General features: G+C 46.2%; 1 protein-coding gene across 4 annotated transcripts in view; it reads right to left on the minus strand.

Annotated features, from left to right (window-relative positions):
* The window catches only part of LOC104676303 (cat eye syndrome critical region protein 2), a 194,332-nt gene that overhangs the window by 9,350 nt on the left and 161,629 nt on the right, over nucleotides 1–23,353 (minus strand). For 3 of the 4 annotated variants that reach the window (XM_030915754.1, XM_030915753.1, XM_030915752.1), the window contains 8 exons: nucleotides 22,424–22,577; nucleotides 7,406–7,535; nucleotides 6,053–6,090; nucleotides 5,875–5,966; nucleotides 5,489–5,615; nucleotides 4,029–4,417; nucleotides 2,580–2,705; nucleotides 1,545–2,388 (listed from right to left, as the gene is read on the minus strand). In XM_030915754.1, coding sequence (XP_030771614.1) covers nucleotides 1,545–2,388; nucleotides 2,580–2,705; nucleotides 4,029–4,417; nucleotides 5,489–5,615; nucleotides 5,875–5,966; nucleotides 6,053–6,090; nucleotides 7,406–7,535; nucleotides 22,424–22,577 — 1,900 coding nt within the window. The remainder of the gene's footprint in view (nucleotides 1–1,544; nucleotides 2,389–2,579; nucleotides 2,706–4,028; nucleotides 4,418–5,488; nucleotides 5,616–5,874; nucleotides 5,967–6,052; nucleotides 6,091–7,405; nucleotides 7,536–22,423; nucleotides 22,578–23,353) is intronic. The other variant, XM_030915755.1, reaches the window with a different exon arrangement.

The raw sequence follows: 23,353 nt of genomic DNA on the forward strand, positions 1-23,353 counted from the left end.
CCCGTCATTTTAAAATCTTTTAGTGGAGACAGTCTTACTCTCTTGCCCAGGCTGGTCTTGAACTCCTGGGCTCAAGTGATCCACTGGCCTCGGCCTCCCAAACTTCTGGGACTACAGGCATGAGCCACCAAAGCTACTGCCTGGCTGACAGTACTTTTTTAGAGGAACTATGATGATGTAGTGGGTAAAGCATGGGATGCTGGATCTAGTCTGTCTGAGCCCAAATCTCAGTTCTGCTATTTACTAGCTGGCTGAGAGCAAATAATCTAACATTTCCATGCCTTGGATTTTCCATCTGCAAAAAGGATAGTAACAGCAGCTATCTCGAATGCTTGTTCTGAGAATAAATGAGTTAAAGTATAAAAGTCTCAGGAAGGCTCATGCTTGTAATCCTAGCACTTTGGGAGGCCGAGACGGGCGATCACGAGGTCAGGAGATCGAGACCACCCTGGCTAATACGGTGAAACCCCGTCTCTACTAAAAATACAAAAATTAGCCAGGCGTGGTGGTGGGCGCCTGTAGTCCCAGCTACACGGGAGGCTGAGGCAGGAGAATGGCGTGAACTCGGAGGCGGAGCTTGCAGTGAGTGGAGATCGTGCCACTGCACTCCAGCCTGGGCGACAGAGCCAGACTCCATCTCAAAAAAACAAAAACAAAAACAAAAACAAAAAAACCCCCCAAAAAACTAGCAGGGCGAGGTGGCGGGCGCCTGTAGTCCCAGCTACTTGGGAGGCTGAGGCAGGAGAATGGCGTGAATCTGGGAGGCGGAGCTTGCAGTGAGCTGAGATCCGGCCACTGCACTCCAGCCTGGGTGACAGAGCGAGACTCCGTCTCAAAAAAAACAAAAAATTTAGCCGGGTATGGTAGCATGTACCTGTAATCCCAGCTACTCAGGAGGCTGAGGCAGAAGAAGTGCTTAAACCTGGGAGACAGAGGTTGCAGTGAGCCAAGATCACTCCAGCCTGGGCAACAGAGTGAGACTGTCTCAAAAAAAAAAGTCTCAGGAGGAGTGCCTGGCACAGCAAACGCCTACCTGTGCAGCAGTCAAAATTATGACCAGAAATGCTCTGGGATCTATAGACCGAGAGAAGGACTATGATTGGCCCAAATCTGAGAAGTTCAAGAAAGAGAGGCTAGGAAGGCCGGGCGTGGTGGCTCACGCCTGTCATCCCAGCACTTTGGGAGGCCGAGGGGGGGCAGATCACGAAGTCAGGAGATCGAGACCATCCCGGCTAACACGGTGAAACCCCATCCCTACTAAATATACCAAAAAATTAGCCGGACGTGGTGGCGGGCGCCTGTAGTCCCAGCTACTCAGGAGGCTGAGGCAGGAGAATGGTGTGAACCTGTGAGGCGGAGCTTGCAGTGAGCGGAGATTATGCCATTGCCCTCGCACTCCAGTCTGGGCGACAGAGCGAGACTCTGTCTCAAAAAGAAAAAAAAAGAGGCTGGGAACTAGACAGATCACTCTTGGTTTGATATGCTGTGTAAAATGATTACTCATGAAACGAGCTTAAAGAGCCCAAAGTGACAGTGTGAATTACCTTGGTCATTCTCAGGCTCTTGTGTTTCAGTGCTTGGTGCCCTCCCAGGGTTGCCCAGGGCAGGCTTGGGGGCTGACACAGTGACCGACACTGTGTGAGCTACCTGCGGAAAAGGGCCAGGTAAACGCGGGGGTGCGGGCTGGTGGGGGTGGTAAGGCACACCTGGGGGGCAGACGCGGGAGGAGAGCTGCTGCATGGCGATCATCTCTGGGCTGTCCATCATGGAGTCCCCTCCCTGCACCCCCCGCAGAGCCTGGGCAGGCGCTCCAAACAAAGAACTGGGTGCTGGTACTGGAGGTGGCTGTAACCGATGTCCAGCAGACTTGCAGGGCGGTCGCATGTACCCTGTGGAAGGAACTCCATGAGGTAGGAAGCCTGATTGTTCAGTCCACTGGTTGTGGGGGACAGGTGGTCTCATGACTCGGGAATCCATCATGTGACCAAGAGTGTGAGGCTGGTGCGAGGGTCCTGGCCCCAGGTGGGGCTTCTCATCTGGGCCCAAGGGTCCTGGGTTCGTAGCACCGTGGTTCCCATTCCAGACGGCAGAGTGTACTCGATTCAGGTACTTGTACGAGCGATACATGTGGCTGGGAGCAATTTCTGAGCTTTCAGGAAAGTCTGGTGGCCGGGCTGGAGCTCCCCCATGCCGGGGAGGAATGAATCCTGGCTGGAACTGAGCTGGAGCATACACGCTTCCATCCTGACTTGGGCCACTTATCTGCCCAAGCTGCAAGGATCCAGGGTGTGGGCCCATGTTAGAAAGGTGCGTCAGCCCCCCACACATCTGCTTCTCCTCGGGTGTGCCTAGCCTGGGTCCTCGGAGGCTGTTAATTCCAACTGGAGGCTGGCAACAAGAAAAGGCAGCACAGTTAACCAGACTCACAGAATAAGGCACACTTTGTGACGTGCTTCTCTATGGCAACAGGCCCTTTGGGAAAGGAGGCAATGAACGACATTTAACCTGGAAAGAGACTTTTTCTCTGAAACGTACCTGTGGGACCCTCTGCACCTGAACCTCCTGAGTAGGCTGCTTACCTGCATGGCGAAAGGCTGACGCTGCTGCACAGGCTCCCCAGGGTGTGGCTCCGGGACGCCAGAGCCATACAAGGTGGCAGGATCTGATCCTCGCAGAGGGCCAAATGTCCCTGGTACTGCTGGCCTCTGCAGCACATTGAGCAAAGCAAGAAGAGGAAAAAGGAAAGGCACAGACCTTAGGTTGACAACAAGGGTTTTCCTGAAGATGAACATTCTACTAAAATAAAACAGATGACTAAACCTCGGCCGGAAACAGGGAGACTGTGAACATACGTGCTCACCCGCATCAGGGCTTGCCTGTGAGCCCGAAGCAACTTCCTTCTCCAGTAGATACTAGATTAAATCAGTATTTCTCAATCTCCTTTTTATTACTCCTCCTCCTAAGGATCCATTTTAGCCGTTTCTCCCCAGTTGCCTGCTACCATGAAATGTTTTTTTTTTTTTTGAGACGCAGTCTCGCTCTTTCACCCAGGCTGGAGTGCAGTGGTGCGATCTCCGCTCACTGCAAGCTCCGCCGCCTCCTGGGTTCACGCCATCTTTCTGCCTCAGCCTCCCGAGTAGCTGGGACTACAGGTGCCCGCCACCGCGCTTGGCTAATTTAATTTTTTTGTATTTTTAGTAGAGACGGGGTTTCATCATGTTGGCCAGGATGGTCTTGATCTCCTGACTTCGTGATCCGCCTGCCTCTCGGCCTCCCAAAGTGCTGGGATTACAGGCATGAGCCACCGTGCCCGGCCACTACCATGAAATCTTAATGTTGCAGATATACTGTACATTTATGTACTATATGTATACCTGTGCTTTACACAATAAAGATTACATTTTTTTTTTTTGGAGACAGAGTCTCACTCTGTCGCCCAGGCTAGGGTGCAGTGGCATGATCTTGGCTCACTGCAAACTCTGCCTCCTGGGTTCAAGCAATTCTTCTGCCTCAGCCTCCTGAGTAGCTGAGTAGTGCCACTGTGCCTGGCTAATTTTTGTATTTTTAGTAGAGACAGGGTTTCACCATGTTAGCCAGGCTGGTCTCGAATTCCTGACCTCGTGATCCACACAGCTCAGCCTCCCAAAATGCTAGGATTGCAGGAGTGGGCCACGGTGCCTGGCCAGATTATATATTTTTTAATCCCAATTTTTGCCCACATTGAGAATACATAATTCAGAGAAAAAGGGAGGATTTAGAATAAAGGAAGGGCTGGACACAGCGGCTCATGCCTATAATCCCAGCACTTTGGGAGGCTGAGGTGCAAGGATTGCTTGAGGCCAGGAGTTTGAGACCAGCCTAGGCAACATAGTAACACTGTGTCTCTACTAAAAAGTAAATAACGTAAAATAAAATGAACGAAGGACTCACGGGGGAAAAAGATTTCATCCATACACAGAAGTATTTTGTAGGAAGTACCAACTGAATGGCCTTTACATTCCTGTGAACTCACAAACGAGGTTCCTTACCATCTGGTTTAAAAAGGGTGCCTGGCTGGGCGTCCCACCGCAATGCAGGGGATGAGAAAAGCCTCGGCCATTGGAAGTGCCCACCTCCCGCGGGGGCTGTGCGGAGCTGCTGCTCTGTTCGTCCCCAGAAGAGGGGGCTCGGCGTGTGGGGGGCAACGACTTTCCTCCATTCTCCATGGGCTGCTGTTTCCTGCTGGGCCCTTCTGGGTCCCTGGAGCGGGTCCAAACATGGCTCCCACCACTTCGCCCAGCCCGACTCCGTCTCTTCTCCCGCTTTTCATCCTCTCGAATCCAGAATTCTTCATCTGTGTCTCCATCTTCACCAGGAAAATGTTTCATCATGGCCCGATGGAAACACCTCTCTAAATTATCAGACATCTTGGTATACTCTATAGGAAGACAGGAGGATTGACTTCTAGGTATAGTTTACAGAAACTGTTTATAGAAACTATAGTTTATAGAAACTGACCTACTATATGTCACAAAAGACAATTCTAATAAATAAAAGATGCAACCTGGGTAAACTATGAGTTTAATTCACCTTTAGGGCACATTATATTGCAGAGCTATGGATGCAAGATGAAGCAGACATGGTTTCTATTCTAAGATGCCCAAGGTTGTATGGTTGGGACAGGGCCTCTAGGACTATTAAATCAAACCAGGCTGAGCACAGTAACTTATGCCTGTGATCCCAGCATTTTGGGAGGCCAAGGCAGGAGGATCACTTGAGCCCAGGAGTTCCAAGACCAGACTGGGCAAGAATGCGAGACGTCCGTCCCTACCAAAAAGAAAACATTAGCCAGGTGTGGTGGTGCATGCCCATAGTCCCAGCTACTTGGGACTGAGGGAGGAGGATCCCTTGAGCCCAAGAATTTGAGGTTGCAGTGAGCCATGTCTACGCTACTGCACTGCAGCTTGGGTGACAGAGTGAAATCCTGTCTCAAAGTAAGTAAATAAAATTAAAAAAAAAAAAAGCCAGTAAAAATTTAATTCTTTAAGGCTAAACTGCAGAAATACTAAATAAAAAATGGCTGAATCTGCTGTTTTTAAAATTAAGCAGGGCATTTTGAGTTAATGCATAAATGACCCAAAGTAGGAGGAGCCATTTCTACTTTGATATTAGAGATCTACTACGCCAGCTTCTCCAGATGGTTGAAGAGGCAGCTCTATCTAGTGTCAGTCCCACCCGTGGTTAAAGAGGCACACACAGTATTATTCAGAACCAGACTGGTCTGCAGGATGAGCCAGTTAGGTGCCAGCTGCACTCTCTTGTCCTGCGGGGCAGGAGAGTCCCTGGCAGATACTGTGGTAAGTGGCTAGAATGGTCAGTCCCATAACTTTTCATACACATTCTGCTCACTGTCCTACAGAAAAGTCACTAGGACGTGTGTTTATAAAAAAGAAGGCATTTTATTCTTGATTACAGATATGTATCTAGCACAAACTCCTTCCCCGCTTACCACTACTTTCCCCATTATACTTTCGACAATTCCTGAACATGGTCTTCATGTCATTTACAAATTCCTCCTTGGTACAGTATAAACCTCCATTCAGTTTCTTCTCCATGCTGGAAATATCCATGGGGGCCTAAATGAGACACATAACTCTTTATAGTTAAAATATGCTGAGAGCAAAACATTTCATAGAGAGAGAGACGGAGAGAGAATGAGGATTCAGCAATGCTGTTCTGTAACGAATAACAGATAAAACGAGAAACATGACATGAACTTTCAACAGTTGAAAAGAAAAATATATAAAAAATATATACATGAAACAAGAAACAAATGACAAAACCCAAGAAAGATACACACACTATAGTAGGCATTACTGCAAAGACAACTTCTACCTTAATAATCTGATAATAGTTAGGGGCATAAGATTCATCCACAGGTTCCAAAAAGGGCCAGGAATCCTTGTGAGCCTTTACCACGTCTAGAACTGAGAGCCAGAGAAGAGATCTTTATTAACACACGCACAGAGGAAAATGTGCATCACAAACGGAACAGTGGAGAATGGGAACTAACCTTTATACATAGCAGTGAAATCATCGTCCAACTCAAAGCTGTAAATCATAAAACAAGAAATTAATAGTAACTCTGACCACCTTCTCTCCTGAGTCCTCTCAGGTCTATCGCAGACACACTTGACTGAAGTAAGATTTGGAATAGTCCTAATAGTATGGTTTAGATGAGCCTGTGATACTGATAACACTCCTAGAAATACAAAATGAGGGACAGTGGACCTTAGCAAAACCAGGAATTTCACTTCCCTCATCTACAAAATGGGGGGTTGCTGGATGATCCAGAACTTTATGGTTCTAGAATGCCGGTTATTTAATTGCACATTCTTTATTTCTTCACTTATTTTGAGTCAGGATCTTGCTCTGTCGCCTAGGCTGGAGTGAAGTGGCGTGATCACAGCTCACGGCAGCCTCGATTTCCTGGGCTCCAGCGATCCTCTCATCTTAGCCTCCTGAATAGCTGGGACTACAGGTGTGTGCTACCATGCCTGGCGAATTTTTGTATTTTTGGTAGAGGTGAGGTTTCACCATGTTGCCCAGGCTTTATAGCACAATCTTTTTTTTTCTTCTTTTAGACAGAGTCTGACTCTGTCACCCAGGCTGGAGTGCAGTGGCATGATTTCGTCTCACTGCAACCTCCGCCTCCTAGGTTCAAGCGATTCTCCTGCCTCAGCCTCCCGAGCAGCTGGGATTACAGGCATGTGCCACCACACCCGGCTAATTTCAAACAAAATTTTTATTAGAGACGGGGTTTTACCATATTGGCCGGGCTGCTCTCAAACTCCTGACTTCAGGTGATGTGCCTGCCTCAGCTTCCCAAAGTGCTGGGATTACAGGCATGAGCCCGGCCTATAGCACATTCTTAACCAGGTTTTATTTTACTTTTAATCCAAAAAAGCATACGATAAATGAGCTCCTGAACACTGAAATGTGTATCTGCCTCTTGAATTTTCAGTAAGGAGAAAAGACACACGGTACCTAGTAACGTCACGGGAAGTAATAACCTCAAAAAGATAAACTGCTATTCACATTTCCAAGGAGCTCATTTACATAATAATCAGATTCTGATTTCATTAAATTAAGGGGATGAGGATCGAAGAGCTTAGTGTAAGTCTTACTTCTGCTCCCACAGAGTGTGGCAGCAAGAGTGTCAGAGGCCGGGGTAGCCAGGCATGTCTATGTGTGCCTGAGAAAGTGCACCGGGGTCAGTTGTGAGTGCAGGGCCCGCCCCATGCACTGGCGCGTGGTGACAATGTTACCCACCAGGGCTGTTCTGAGGATGACATGGGGAAAGTGCCTAAGTGCTTCATGTAAATGCTCCCAGTTGCTACTGTTGCTGTTGTTACTAAATACTCACAGGTCTTTAGTCTTTTTTTCCTCTCTCATGGGGGAATTGGGGTCCAGATGGGAAAGTTCTGGAGGGAGCTCCTTCCCTTGAGCCAGCAGCCATGCCCTTTCTTCCCTGAGCTTTCTCCTCTTCGCTCGATCTACAATGAACACAAAGGCTGAGTGAGCTGAGCACACTCCAGACGCTGACGTGCATGTTCCTTCATCATTGTGAGAAAAGGAAGACACCAGGCCACCAAAGCAGGATTATGAAGCAACTTCTGCTCCCTGTGCCACCCTCTCTTGGGTAATTAGGATGTTTCTACAGATGGAATGCTTTCAGACATGCGTAAACTAACTAATTGAACCTGTTTCCTCACTCACTGAGTTCGAGGCGGGGAACGAAGGTGACAGGGCAGGCACAGGGTGGGCAGGAGGGAAGGGAGCAAGGCAGAAAAAAACAGAATGGCAGTTGAAGAAAAAGGAAAAAGTACAAGGTTGAATGAGGACTATCTTCTTGGATTACTTGAGGTCATTCTGATCTTTTACCTAAAAAAAGCAACATCCGCAAATCCTTTTTTAGGACCAGACTCTCAGTCCACACACACACAGGATTTTAAATGCACGCCCCAGCTCTTCACGTTCTGTGTTTATGAAGGCATCCATGCAAGCAATGGTCTGCTCCCCACCCCACGCCTACAGCAAGCAGCAGGCCCTGCCACCAGTGGGAGTTTGGCTGGGAAGAGGGGAAAGATGCCAGCTGGGACTGGCAAGGAGCTGGAAGGCAGGGATGATTTTTTCCCTGGCTCCCAGCCACAGCCATGAGCAGCACACTTGGCGTTCTACTCCCAGCCTGATGGAGCACTTACCACTTGCAGGGAACAAGGAGGTAGGGGCCAAAGAAAAGAGACAAGGAGAAAAATGAGACTGCCAGACAGCAAGGCACAAAGATGGAAGGGAGGAGAAGCCAGCACAGAGACTATTTTCTTTTCTTTCTTTTTCTTTTTTTTTGAGATAGAGTTTTGCTCTCATCGCCCAGGCTGGAGTGCAATGGCACCATCTCGGCTCACCACAACCTCTGCCCCCTGGGTTCAAGCGATTCTCCTGCCTCAGCCTCCCAAGTACCTGGGATTACAGGTGTGCACCACCACTCCCGGCTAATTTTTTATTTTTAGTAGAGACGGGGTTGCTCCATGTTGGTCAGGCTGGTCTCAAACTCCTGACCTCAGGTGAACCGCCCGTCTCGGCCTTCTAAAGTGCTGTGATTACAGGAGTGAGTCACGGCGCCCGGCCTGGGCCTCTATTTTCTTCCCCAGTTCTCGCTTCTGTTCCACAAGGGATAGGATCTTTGTCTGCCTACTGCTGTGAGCAAGACACGATCCCTGTTGGGTTACATTTGACTTGAGTTTTTGTTCCTAAATTATTTTCATTTCTGATGCTAATCTATTTCTCCTTTAATCAATGAAAGGAAGTTTGTTATTACCAATTTTTAAGAAAAATTTTAAAATTTTAAAAATTATTTTTCTTTCTTTTTCAACCTCTACAACTTTCTAAACCAACTTTTTTTTTTTTCTGGAAACAAAACAATTTCAACCATAAAGAAAACTGTAAATTAATGAATACCCATGTATCCCCCAAAGTGTCAAATCTTAAACATTTTGTCTTATTAATGTTAATAAGTTAATAAGTATTTCATGGTATGATTATTCCACACCTTAACAATCCATTATTCTCCTTGATTCCAATTTTAGAAGTTTGTAAACAATGTATCAACAAAATTATTTTAAAACATGTCTTCTCAAGCATGTGTGTAAGGATTCTCTCAGATGTGAATCCAGCAGCAGAATTACCAGATAGAAGTAAAAAGTATATATGTAAACTTCATCAGGCACTGTCAAAGGGGTGTCCATCATTTCCAATGAGGTTACAGAATTTTTAAAAAAGTGCTGTCCAGGGCCAGGCGCGGTGGCTTATCGCTGTAATCCCAGCACTTTGGGAGGCCGAGGTGGGCAGATCACCTGAGATCTGGAATCACCTGAGGTCTGCTGTTCGAGACCAGCCTGACCAACATGGAGAAACCTCATCTCTACTAAAACTACAAAATTAGCTGTGTGTGGTGCCACATGCCTGTAAACTCAGCTGCTCGGGAGGCTGAGGCAGGAGAATCACTTGAACCCAGGAAGCGGAAGCTGTGGTGAGCCAAGACTGTTCCATCGCATTCCAGCCTGGGCAACAAGAACGAAACTCCGTCTCAAAAAAAAAAAAAAAGTGCTGTTCAAAAGGTTGTAGGTTGTATTTACTTTTTTTTTCTTTTTTCTTTTTCTGAGATGGAGTCCTACTGTGTTGCCCAGGCTAAAGCACAGTGGTACGATCTCGGCTCACTGCAACCTCCACCTCCAAGGTTCAGGGGATTCTCCCACCTCAGCCTCCCGAGTAGTTTGGATTAAAGGTGTCAGCCACCATGCCTGGCTAATTTTTTTTTGAGACAAGAGTTTCACTCTTGTTGCTCAGGCTGGAGTACAATGGCGCAATCTTGGCTCACTGCAACCTTCGCCTCCTGGGTTCAAGCGATTCTCCTGCCTCAGCTTCCCGAGTAGCTGGGATTACAGGCATGCACCACCACGCCCGGCTCATTTTGTATTTTTAGTAGAGACGGGGTTTCACATCATGTTGGCCAGACTGGTCTTGAATTCCTGACCTCAAGTGATCCACGTGCCTCAGTCTCTCAAAGTGTTGGGATTACAGGCGTGAGCCACTGCACCCGGCCTATATCTACTTTTTAAATAGCAATTTCATTTACCTCACATTCATTTAGTATGATAAAATACTTGCATATTAGCCAAACTCACAGATGTTACATATACTTTTGAAAGGTTTCCATGTGCATCTTCCTGAATGCAACATATTTTCACGTCTACTACTGCAAGGTTAGTGCCCTCTTCTGGATATTTCCTGTTAATTTGTCTTTGTGCCTATTGATTATTAGAGTTTCTTACTGATTTGGAGAAACGCTTTAAATAATGAGTAAGTCTTCGTTGATAAGTGCTAAAATTATGTTCTTTTACTCTGTGATTTGTTGTTTTATTTTGTTAATGGTGTTTCTGTCACATGTACGTTTAAAAATAAATAATGTAATCAGGCCAGGCATGGTGGCTCACGCCTGTAATCCTAGCACTTTGGGAGGCCGAGGCGGGCAGATTACGAAGTCAGGAGATTGAGATCATCCTGGCTAACACAGTGAAACCCGGTCTCTACTTAAAAAAAAAAAAAAAAAAAAAAAAAAATTAGCCAGGTGTAGTGGCGGGAGCCTGTAGTCCCAGCTACGCGGGAGGCTGAGGCAGAATGGTATGAACCTGGGAGGCGGAGCTTGCAGTGAGTCAAGATTGTGCCACTACACTCCAGCCTGGGCGACAGAGCGAGACTCTGTCTCAAAAAAATAAATACATTAAGTAATCAAATATGTCAGTTCTCTCTCTTTCCTTATGGTTTTTGCTTTTTGTACTTAAAAATTGTTTCCTTTTTTCTTTCTTTCTTTTTTTTTTTTTTGAGACGGAGTCTCGCTCTGTCGCCCGGGCTGGAGTGCAGCGGCCGGATCTCAGCTCACTGCAAGCTCCACCTCCCGGGTTTATGCCCTTCTCCTGCCTCAGCCTCCCGAGTAGCTGGGACTACAGGTGCCCGCCACCTCGCCCGGCTAGTTTTTTGTATTTTTTAGTAGAGACGGGGTTTCACCGTGTTAGCCAGGATGGTCTCGATCTCCTGACCTCGTGATCCGCCCGTCTCGGCCTCCCAAGGTGCTGGGATTACAGGCTTGAGCCACCGCACCCGGCCTAAAAATTGTTTTCTATCCCAGTATCTTAAAGATAGTCATTTACAACTTCTTCAGAAAGGTTCTGGCCTTTAGTGTATCTGGAACTTACATAAGCAGTAGGCATTTAAATTTTTTCTCTATAAATGAACAAGTGTCCTGGTTCCTCCCGAGAGAGGTCTCGCTCTGCTAGGAACATAGCTCACTGCAGCCTCGAACTCCTGTGTATAAGGGATCCTCCCACATCAGACTCCTGAGTGGCTGGGACTACGGGCACATACCACCACACCTGGCGCTGTTTCTGAAAAATCCATATTCTCTCTCAAGGTCTGCTTCTGGTCTCATTGTCTATCTCTATGCCAACACCATTCTCTCTCAGTCACTGCAGATTTGCTCTCATTATGTGGCATAATGATTGTCCCTATCGTATTGTTTTTGTAAGTTATCATGGCTATACAAGGCCGTTTGTCGGCCGGGCGCGGTAGCTCACATCTGTAATCCCAGCACTTCGGGAGGCCGAGGCGGGCAGATCACCTGAGGTCAGGAGTTTGAGACCAGCCTGACCAACATGGAGAACCCTGGTCTCTAATAAAAATACAAAATTAACCAGGTGTGGTGGTGCATGCATGTAATCCCAGGTACTCGGGAGGCTGAGGCAGGAGAATTGCTTGAACCCTGGAAGCGGAGTTTGCAGTCAGCCGAGATCGTGCCATTGCACTCCAGCCTGGGCAACAAGAGCAAAACTCCATCTCAAAAACAAACAAACAAAAAAACAAGGCCCGTTGCTCTTTTATATGAATTTTAGGAACAGTGTGTCGAGATCCACAGATTCTCACCCAGGCTGGAGTGCAGTGGTGTGATTTCAGCTCACTGCAGCCTCTGCCTCTTAGGTTCAAGCAATTCTCATGCCTCAGCCTCCCGGGTAGCTGGGATTACAGGTATATGCCACCATGCCTGGGTAATTATTGTATTTTTAGTAGAGACAGGGTGACGACATGTAGGCTAGGCTGATCTTGAACTCCTCAGCTCAAGTGATCCGCCCAGCTCAGCCTCCCAAGGTGTTGGGATTACAGGTGTAAGCCACTGTGCCAGGCTATCATAATTTTTTGTTTTTCTTTTTTTTTTGTGATAGAATCTCACTCTGTTGCCCAGCCTGGAGTGCTGCGGTGGTGCAATCTTAGCTCACTGCAACCTCTGCCTCCTGGGTTCAGGCGATTCTTGTGCCTCAGCCTCCCGAGTAGCTAGCTGGGATTACAGAAGTGCACCAACATGTCCAGCTAATTTTTCTATTTTTAGTAGAGATGGGGTTTCACCATGTTGGCCAGGATGGTCTTGATCTCCTGACCTTGTGATCTGCCCGCCTCGGCCTCCCAAAGTGCTGGGATTACAGGTGTGAGCCACTGCACCTGGCCAGGTCATGCTGTCTTTTAATAAAAGCGTTCATGTTGACATTTACAGAATAATAATGAACGGCTGGGCACAGTGGATCACCTGAGGTCAGGAGTTCAAGAATAGCCTGACCAACATGGTGAGACCTCGTCTCTACTAAAAATACAAAAAAATTTGCCAGGTGTGGTGGCACATGCCTGTAATCCCAGCTACTTGGGAGGCTGAGGCAGGGGAATTACTTGAACCCGGGAGGCGGAAGTTGCAGTGAGCCGAGATCGTACCACTGCAGTCCAGCCCGAGCAATAGAGTGAGACTCGGTCTCAAAAAAAAAAAAAGAAAGAATAATAATGAATATACCTACTTGGTGAATTTCTTAGCTATAATAGTTTCCTGGGTGATTTTCTTGGAGTTTCAAGACACACACCACCCCAAATATGTATACATACCTATGTATTTTTCTTTGTAGACACTAAATCTTTACAATACAATATGAAGTGGAAATGATAAAGGAAATCCTTGTGTTCATCCTGACTTTAAAGGGAACACTTCTAATGTTTCCCCATTAAGTAGAAGGTCTGCCTAGATTATTAAGATATTGGCTGAGGAAGTTTCATTCTATTATTGTAAGTTTGCAGAAAACCCAAGGAAGGCCTGAAACTACTAGAAGCTGGAAATGCCACGGACTCTTACCTACAGCCTTCAGAGAGTGAAACCCTGTCAATACCTAGATTTTGTATTTCTAACTCCCAGAACTATGAGAGAATAAATTTATGTTATTTTATGCCACCTGGTTAATGTAGGTTGTTATGGTAGCCCTAAGGAACTAATATAAAATTCAAAATTCAACCCACTAGCCACCACTTCCTTTTTTTTTTTTTTTGAGACAGAGTCTCGCTCTGTCACCCAGGCTGCAGTGCAGTGGCCGGATCTCAGCTCACTGCAAGCTCCGCCTCCCGGGTTTAAGCCATTCTCCTGCCTCAGCCTCCCGAGTAGCTGGGGCTACTGGCGCCCGCCACCTCGCCCGGCTAGTTTTTTGTATTTTTTAGTAGAGACGAGGTTTCACCGTGTTAGCCAGGAGGGTCTCGATCTCCTGACCTCGTGATCCGCCCGTCTCGGCCTCCCAAAGTGCTGGGATTACAGGCTTGAGCCACCGCGCCCGGCCCACTTCCTTTTTTTGAGACAGGGTCTTGCTCTGTCACTCAGGCTGGAGTGCTGTGCACAATCATGGCTCACTGCAGCCTTGACCTCCTGGGCTCAAGTGATCCTCCTACCTCAGCCTCCCGAGTAGCTGGACTACAGGCATACACCACCATGCCCGGCTAACTTTTAAAATTTTCTGTAGAGATGGGGCCTCACTATGTTGCCCAGGCTGGTCTTGAACTCCAGGACTCAAGTGATTCTCCTGCCTTGGCTTCCCAAACTGCTGGGATTATAGGCATGAGTCAGTGTACCTGGCCATCAATCCCATCATCTTCTGAATTCTGCTGTTGCTCCCACCTGCTATCATTATTAAGAACATCCTCTCAGGGTAATCTACCTTTTCCAAAGTGGTTGTTTTATAGAACAGAATGTTCTATAATTCAGTTCCGTAAGCCCACATGGAATTTATATCCAGTTTATATCTCTTCTTGCTTTCTGTATCTGAGGATCAGGGTTTTTCATCAAACCAAAAAACTACTCAATCATTGTTTCTGAATACTCTCTTGGCCTTCCCGTACTGCTTCTTTCCTTCTAGAACTTACAGTGAACACATACAGGACCTTTCATGCTTTCTGCCACCCGCATCTGTTATGCAGCCTTTTCTGATAGTTGCAAATCCAATTTTCATGTTCTGCTTTGTGACACTGGGGCTGAGATCCTGCACATACAACTTCTCTTTTCTCTGCTGGCTTTATACTCTGCCAAAGGGAACATCAGAGGGACCATGGGAGGCAGGCTGAGGAGGACTGCGATTTCCTTCCGTTTGTTTGCTGATGCCATTCAGCCCGTCCTGGGATGGACGGTCCTGCATCTGTGAAGATGCACTTGGCAGCAACAGCCAGGTTCTTCTGGAGTCTGCTGCCTTCACGAGCGCTAGCAGTGGGGCTGCGGCCCCCCACGCTTGACACTCCCACCTCCTCCATCTGTGTCACCACGGGGATCCCTTTAACCTTTTTTTCGTTTTCTAACTCCCATTTAACCAGAGTCATGTGACGTTTTCTCTGCTGAAGTATCTAGTGTAGTTCTGGTTTTCAAGGCTGGACCCCAACTGATTAACTACAAGTTACTTCTTTTGTCAAGGCTGGCTTCATCTCATTCCAGTTTCCCAGACATATCACCCGAATGAGCATACAGCTCAGTAGCATTAAGTGTGTAAGTAATGTGCCGCCATCACCACTGTCCATTTCTACAATCTTTTCAGCACTCCAGTCTGTAACATTAAACACTAACTCCCCATTTCCGTCTCGCCTCAGCCTCTAGCACAAAACATTTGCCCATGTGTGTTCTGCTGATATCATTTAGTGTAATACCTTCAAGGTTCATCCATGTTGTAGCATGTTTCAGAATTTCCTTCCCTCTTAAAGCTGAATAACACTCCACTCTGAGAGTATACTGCATTCAGGTTCTCCTTTAATCCACTGGTGGATACTTGGCTGTTTCACTTTTTGCCTTCTGTTTTTTTTTTTTGAGGGCGGGAGAGACAGAGTCTTGCTCTGTCACCCAGGCTGTAGTGCAGTGGCATGATCTCAGCTCACTGCAGCCTCTGCCTCCCAGACTCAAGCAATTCTCCTGCCTCAGCCTCCCAAGTAGTTGGGACTACAGGTGTGCGCCACCAGGCCCAGTTAATTTTTTTTTTTTTTTGGTATTTTTTAGTAGAGACTGGGTTTCACCGTGTTGGCCAGGATGGTCTCCATCTCCTGACCTCATGATCTGCCCCGCCTTGGCCTCCCAAAGTGCTGGGATTATAGGTGTGAGCCACTGCGCTTGGCCTTGTTTTTGTTTTCTCTCTTTTTTTTTTTTGAGACGGAGTCTCGCTCTGTTGCCCAGGCTGGAGCGCAGTGGCCGGATCTCAGCTCACTGCAAGCTCCGCCTCCCGGGTTCACGCCATTCTCCTGCCTCAGCCTCCCGAGTAGCTGGGACTACAGGCGCCTGCCACCTCGCCCGGCTAGTTTTTTGTATTTTTAGTAGAGACGGGGTTTCACCGTGTTAGCCAGGATGGTCTCAATCTCCTGACCTCGTGATCCGCCCGTCTCGGCCTCCCAAAGTGCTGGGATTACAGACGTGAGCCACCACGCCCAGCTGTTTTTGTTTTTTCTTAATCCACTTTCTTCCTTTCAAGTTTCTTTAAATAAATAAAAGCTCTGAGTCCTCTCCTTGGAAGTATGCAGTCATGTGCGAGGCACGACACCACTGCACTCTAGCCTGGGTGACAGAGCAAGACTACATCCCCCAAAAAAAAATAAAAGTGATTAGTACCTAATTGATTATTTCTTTTTTTTAATATTTGGAAGCTATTAAAGAGTCTGGAAAGGTTATTGTAAGTATCTTACGGCTTACAAAAATTCCTTCCATAAGAACTATCATGGGAGACAGAGCAAGACTTTGTCTCAAACAAACAAAACTATCATTTGTGACTTTAAATGTGTGTTAAGAGACTGTCCTATTTTCATTTAATCCTTCTAACAAGGTCTGCACAGCCCTTCCCCATGTGACCCGGGCTACCTGCTAGGCCTCATTCATCCCCAGCCAGTCTTCCTGTGCTTGCTCCGCTCTGCTCTGCTCCGGCCGCGCCGGGACTTTCAGCCAGCCTTCCTGCCAGCCTTCCTGTGCTTGCTCCGCTCTGCTCCGCTCCGGCTGCGCCGGGACTTTGAGCTACCCTTCCTGTGCTTGCTTCCTCTGCTCCACCCGCATATCCCAGTCTTGGTGCCTCTGCTCTTGTCTGTACCCGTGCCTTCCTCTTCAGGCACTCACTCCCTCTTCAGGCACTCAGGGGTCAACCCCATTCACTTTATTTAAATGTCAAATCTTCAGACAGGACTTTCTCTTTTGTTTGAGACAGGGTCTTGCTGTGTCACCCAGGCTGAATTCAGTGGGGGAAATCAGGGCTCACTGCAGCCTCGACCTCCTGGGCTCAAGGGGTCCTCCCCTCAAAGCCTCCCAAGTAGCTGGTGGAGCCACCACGCCCCGCCATGTCACTCTTTACCTGTAAACCTGCCTAATTTTACTTCAGATCACTCACCACTATTATCCTACAATATTTGTCTACCCTCTACCTTCTCACCACTGGAATGAAAATAATACTTTTGGCTGGGTGTGTGCTCACGCTTGTATTCCCAGCACTTTGGGAGGCTGAGGCAGATGGGTCACTTGAGGCCAGGAATTCAAGACCAGCATGGCCAACACGGTAAAACCCCATCTCTACTAAAAATACAAAAATTAGCCGGGTGTGGTAGTGTACATCTGTAATCACAGCTACTTGGCAGCTACTTGGGAGGCTGAGGCACGATAATCACTTGAACCTGGGAAGTGGAGGTTGCAGTGAGCCGAGATCATGCCACTGCACTCTAGCCTGGGCAAAAGAGTGAGACAGTGTCTCAAAAAAGAAAAAGAAAAAAAAAAAAAAAGGCCAGCCATACTTCCCTGCTGTGCTATCAAATACTAGATAGTATTCATTCATAATAACCATTTTTTTGTACCCATTAACCATCCTACCTCTCCCCAACCCTCCACTATCGTTTCCAGCCTCTGGTAACCATCCTTTTACCCTCTATCTCCACGGGTTCAATTATTTTGATTTTTAGATCCCACAATTAAGTGAGAATATCCAATGTTTGTCTTTCTATGCCGGGCTTATTTCATTTAAAGTAATAACCTCCAGTTCTACCCATGTTGTTGCAAACGACTGAATCTTTCCGTGTTTATGGCTGAATAGTGCTCCCCTGTGTATCAGCACCACATTTTCTTTCTCCATTCATTTGCTGACGGACACTTAGCTTGCTTCCAAATCTTGGCTACTGTGAACATAGTTGCAAAAAATATGGGAGTGCAGTTGTCTCTTCGATATATTGATTTCCTTTCTTTTGGGTGTATACCCAGCAGTGGGATTAACAGATTTTATGGTAGCTCTCTTTTTAAGGAACCTCTAAGCTGTTCTCCATAGTGGGGTACTGATTTATGTTCCTACCAACGGTGTATGAGGATTTCCTCTTCTCATCCTCACCAGTATTTGTCAATGCCTGTCCTTTGGATATAAACCATTTTAACTGTGAGATATCTCACAGTAGTTTTGATTTCCATTTCTCTGACGAGCAATGATGCTGAGCACTTTTTCATAAGCTTGTTTGCTTTTTTTTTTTTGAGACAGAATCTTGTTCTATTGCCCAGGCTGGAGTGAAGTCTCGGCTTGATCTCTGCTCACTGCAACCTGGGCCTCCCAGGTTCAAGCGATTCTCCTGCCTCAGTCTCCTGAGTAGCTGGGATTACAGGCGTGTGCCACCACACCCAGCTAATTTTAGTATTTTTAGTAGAGGCAACGTTTTGCCATGTTGGCCAGGTTGGTCTTGAACTCCTGACCTCAAGTGATCTGCCCGCCTCAGCCTCCCAAAGTGCTGGGATTACAAGCATGAGCCACCACACCTGGCTTTTAAAAAAATTTTTTTTGAGACAGGGCCTCGCTCTATTATTGCCCAGGATGGAGTGCAGTGGCATGATCTCGGCTCACTGCAGCCTGGACTGCAGGCTGGACTGACAGCGTCACTGCAGGCTCAAGCTATCTGCCCATCTCAGCTTCCCAAGTAGTTGGGACTACAGGTGCGAACAACCACGCTCGGCTAATTTTTGTATTTTTTTGTAGAGATGGGGTTTCACCATGTTGCTGAGGCTGGTCTTGAACTCCTGTGCTAAAACAATCTGCCAGCCTTGGCCTCCCGAAGTGCTGAGCTTACAAGCATGACTCAACATGCCTGGTCTTGTTTGCCATTTGTATGACTTCTTTTGAGAAATCTTTATTCAAATATTTTGCCCATTTTATTTTATTTTATTGTTCACTTTTTGGAGACGGAGTCTCGCTCTGTTGCCCAGGCTCGAGTGCAGTGGTGCAATATCCGATCACTGCAAGCTCAGCCTCCTGGGTTCACGCCATTCTCCTGCCTCAGCCTCCCGAGTAGCTGGGACTACAGGCACCCGCCACCATGCCCGGCTAATTTTTTGTATTTTTTTTTTTTAATAGAGACGGGATTTCACCATAGCCAGGATGGTCTCAATCTCCTGACCTTGTGATCTGCCCACCTCGGCCTCCCAAAGTGCTGGGATTACAGGCGTGAGCCACCACGCCCGGCCTATTTTGCCCATTTTAATATTCGATTATTAGACTTTTTCCTAAGAGTTGTTTGAGCTCATTATATATTCTGGTTATTAATCCTTTGTCAATTGGGCAGTTTGCAAATGTTTTCTCCCATTCTGTGGGTTGTCTCTTTACTTTGCTGGCTGTTTCCTTTGCCGTGCAGAAGCTTTTTAACTTGATGTGATCCCATTGGTCCATTTTTGCTTTGGGTGCCTATGCTTGAAATCAGTGTCCTGGAGGGCTTCTCCAATGTTTTCTTCTTGTAGGAGGTTTCATAATTTGAGGTTTTAGATGTAATTCTTTTCTTTCTTTCTTTTTTTTTTTTTGAGATGGAGTCTCACTCTGTCACACAGGCTGGAGTGCAGTGATGCGATCTCAGTTCACTGCAACCTCTGCTGCCCAGGTTGAAGCTATTTTCCTGCCTCAGCCTCCTGAGTAGCTGAGATTACCAGCACCTGCCACTGCACTCGGCTAATTTTTGTATTTTTACTAGAGACAGGGTTTCAACATCTTGGCCAGGCTGGCCTTGAACTCCTGACCTTGTAATCCACCCACCTCAGCTTCCCAAAGTGCTGGGATTACAGGTGTAAGCCACTGTGCCCGGCCTTAGATATAATTCTTTAATCCATTTTGATTTTTGTATATGGCAAGAGACAGGGGTCCAGTTTCATTCTTCTGCTTATGGATATTCAGTTTCCCCAGCACCACTTGTAGAAGAGACTGTCTTTTCCCCAGTGTGTGTTCTTAGCACTTGTGTTGAAAAACAGTTCACTGTAGGTGTGTGGACTTGTTTCTGGATTCTCTATTCTTTTCCATTTGTCTATGTGTTTGTTTTTATGCCAGATCCATATTGTTTTGGTCATCATAGCTCTGAAGTATAATTCGAAGTCAGGTAATTCCTCCAGTTTTGTTCTTTTTGCTTAGGATAGCTTTGCCTATTCTGGGTCTTTTGTGGGTCCATATAAATTAAAGAATTTTTTTTTCTTTCTATTTTTGTGAAGAATGTCATTGGTATTTTGGTAGACACTGCATTGAATCTGTGGATTACTTTGAGTAGTATGGACATTTTAATAATACTGATTCTTGTAATCTATGAATGTAGAAAGCTTTCCAGTTTTTGGGTGCTCTTTTCAATTTTGTTCATCCATGTTTTACAGTTTTCATTATAGAGCTCTTTCACCACTTTGGTTAATTCCTAGGATTTAATTTTATTTGTAACTACTGTAGATGCGACTATAATACAGGAATTATTAATCCTACAATACAGAAACTAAGCCATAAAAATGAGTTTTGGACCTGCCTATATAAATTAAAATGACAGGTGTACCCAATAAAGACCCTATTAAATAAAAAACACAATTCCACTAAAAAATATAAACAAATTAAAGCCAGTTATTATGTCTTGAGGAATTTAAATGTGGCACTGGAAATAGCCAATTATAGAAGATCTTACAAGTGAGATATACTACATAGTATGACACAGGCTAAACATGTAGATCATATGCACTAAGGGTTGTTTTTTTATTGAGACAGTCTTGCTCTGTCGCCCAGGCTGGAGTGCAGTAGCATGATCTTGGCTCACTGCAACCTCCACCTTCGGGGTTCAAGCAATTCTCCCACCTCATCCTCCTGAGTAGCTGAGATTACAGGCATGCACCACCACGTTTGGCCATGTTGGCCAGGCTGGTCTCGAAATCCTGACCTCAAGTGATCTGGCCACCTCGGCTTCCCACAGTGCTGGGATTATAGGCGTGAGCCGTCATGCCCAGCCATCATTTCTTTCTTTCTTTTCTTTTCCCTCCCTCCCTCCCTTTCTTTTCTTTTTTTAAGATGGAGTTTCACTCTTGTTGCCCAGGCTGGAGTACAATGGCATGATCTCGGCTCACTGGAACCGTTGCCTCCCGGGTTCAAGCAATTCTCCTGCCTCAGCCTCCTGAGTAGCTGGCATTACAGGCATGTGCCACCACGCCTGGCTAATTTTTTGTACTTTTAGTAGAGATGGGGTTTCTCCATGTTGGTCAGGCTGGTTTTGAACTTCCGACTTCAGGTGATCCACCCCCCCCCTTGGCCTTCCGAAGTGCTGGGATTACAGGTGTGAGTCACTGCGCCTGTCCCATTATTTCTTTATTCATTCTAAAACCCTTAATGTGGTCAGGCACAGTGGCTCACGCCTGTAATCCCAGCACTTTGGGAGGCCGAGGCAGCAAGATCATTTGAGGTTAGGAGTTTGAGACCAGCCTGCCCAACATGGTAAAACCCTGTGTCTACTAAAAATACAAACATCAGTCAGGCGTGGTGGTGCACCGATAGTCCGAGCTACTCGGGACGCTGAGGCAGAGGATGCAGTAAGTGAAGACTGTGCCACTGCACTCCAGGTGGGCCACAGAGTGAGACAACGTATCAAAAAAAAAAAAAAGGCCGTGCACGATGGCTCAAACCTGTAATCCCAGCACTTTGAGAGGCCGAGGCAGGGGGATCAGGAGGTCAGGAGATCGAGTTCATCTTGGCTAACATGGTGAAACCCTGTCTCAACTAAAAATATAAAAAATTAGCCGGGCGTGGTGGCGGGCGCCTGTAGTCCCAGCTACTCGGGAGGCTGAGGCAGGAGAACGGCGTGAACCTGGGAGGCAGAGCTTGCAGTGACCCGAAATCACGCCACTGCACTCCAGCATGGGTGACAGAGCAAGACTCTGTCTCAAAAAAAAAAAAAAAATCTTGGTAGGAATGAGGTGCACATAATAGGTTAAGTAACTTTCTCTGTTACTTAATAGGTACATAAGCCCAGAATCTTTCAATTTTCTTAGCCAAAATTTACTGAAATTTTGCCCTGCAAAATGCTGTATTCAAAAAGCCAAATCCATATGCTATGCCGTTTTATTAAAAAATTAAAACTATTCAATACACTTATTTAAAGGTAAATCTTGGACTATCTTAAATTATACCAAATGATCTGTTATCACATGATTTATCAGGTTGAGCTTATAAATACAATTGTTATCTAAGAAAACATCTAAAAACAGCTACTACCCTTTGTTTGCAAAACTCTAAACAGAAAAAAAGGCTAACTAGCCCAAGACCTAGAACTGGACCTGAGAAAACAGCTTTGTCTTAGTAATATTCATGGTAACATTTTAGAGGTGAACAGTGCCATATCTAAAAATAAACAAAACACTGAGACTTTTCTTAAACATACCTCATTTGTGTTCAAAATTATATCTGTGAAATCAGTTCTCATCAATACCTTAAATTTTTTTTTTCTGTTTCATGTGTGGAACCCAGCGATCAGAAAAATAAGCAAGATTCTGAAAGACACACTAAGAATGACCAATACTAGCGCTTTAGAAGGAATGTAAAGCCAGTGGGGGTGGATACAGGTCAATGAACATGTCGGAATACAATGCACAAGATATTTAAATAGAAAGTGCCGGAAACAACTCGGATGCATGGCAGAACTTAGCTTGAGCTAGCTCGGGCTACAGGATGGCTGGTCCACAGACATGCACCTCTCCAGACCACGCGGTCACTGCACATACCTTCCACTGCCTTGACCTTCTCCTCCAACTCGCGTTTCCTCTCTTCCTTCAGCATCTGCTCCTGCTCCTTCTTCTGCACTGCTAGAAGAATCTGACGCTCTTCTTCCTCTTCTTTGCGCTTTTGTTTTTCTATTCTGGTCAGCACAGGAGTCTCCTGTGAGGAGCCAATGAGCACATCCTGTCAGTACACAATCATGCAAGATAAGCTCTCTGCTCTCAGTTCACTGAATTCAATATTTTCAACAAATAATATTAGCTAGGTACTTTATATCATGAAAAGTTGATTTTGTATCTGGAGAACATATGTTTAGATATATATAAATGTTAAAACATAAGGGAGATTCAAAACGGTAAAAGTTTTGTGTCCAACAATTTATATAATTTGTGGTATTTAGGAAACAATCTTATGGATAATTTACTGGAGAGAAGAGAAACTGGGGCAGTTCAGTGACACGATCTCGGCTCACTGCAAGCTCTGCCTCCCAGGTTCACGCCATTCTCCTGCCTCAGCCTGCTAAGTAGCTGGGACTACAGGCGCCTGCCATCGCGCCAGGCTAATTTTTTATATTTTCACTTGAGATGGGGTTTCACCATGTTAGCCAGGTTGGTCTCAATCTCCTGACCTCATGATCTGCCTGCCTCAGCCTCCCAAAGTGTTGGGATTACAGGCGTGAGCCACCGCATCCAGCCAATAAAGGAAAGTTTTAAAAAGTATACTAGGATGAAAGACAGTCACTCAACAGAACACAGTTCCTTTTTTTTTTGGAGATGGACTCTCACTCTGTGAGAGTGGAGTGCAATGGTATGATCTTGGTTCACTACAACCTCTGCCTCCCAGTTTAAGCAATTCTCTCGCCTCAGCCTCCTGAGTAACTGGAGTTACAGGTACCTGCCACCACGCCCAGCTAATTTTTGTATTTTCAGTAGAGA

The sequence above is a fragment of the Rhinopithecus roxellana genome, chromosome 13 (assembly GCF_007565055.1).
Source record: "Rhinopithecus roxellana isolate Shanxi Qingling chromosome 13, ASM756505v1, whole genome shotgun sequence".
In the NCBI taxonomy this organism is placed as follows: domain Eukaryota; kingdom Metazoa; phylum Chordata; class Mammalia; order Primates; family Cercopithecidae; genus Rhinopithecus; species Rhinopithecus roxellana.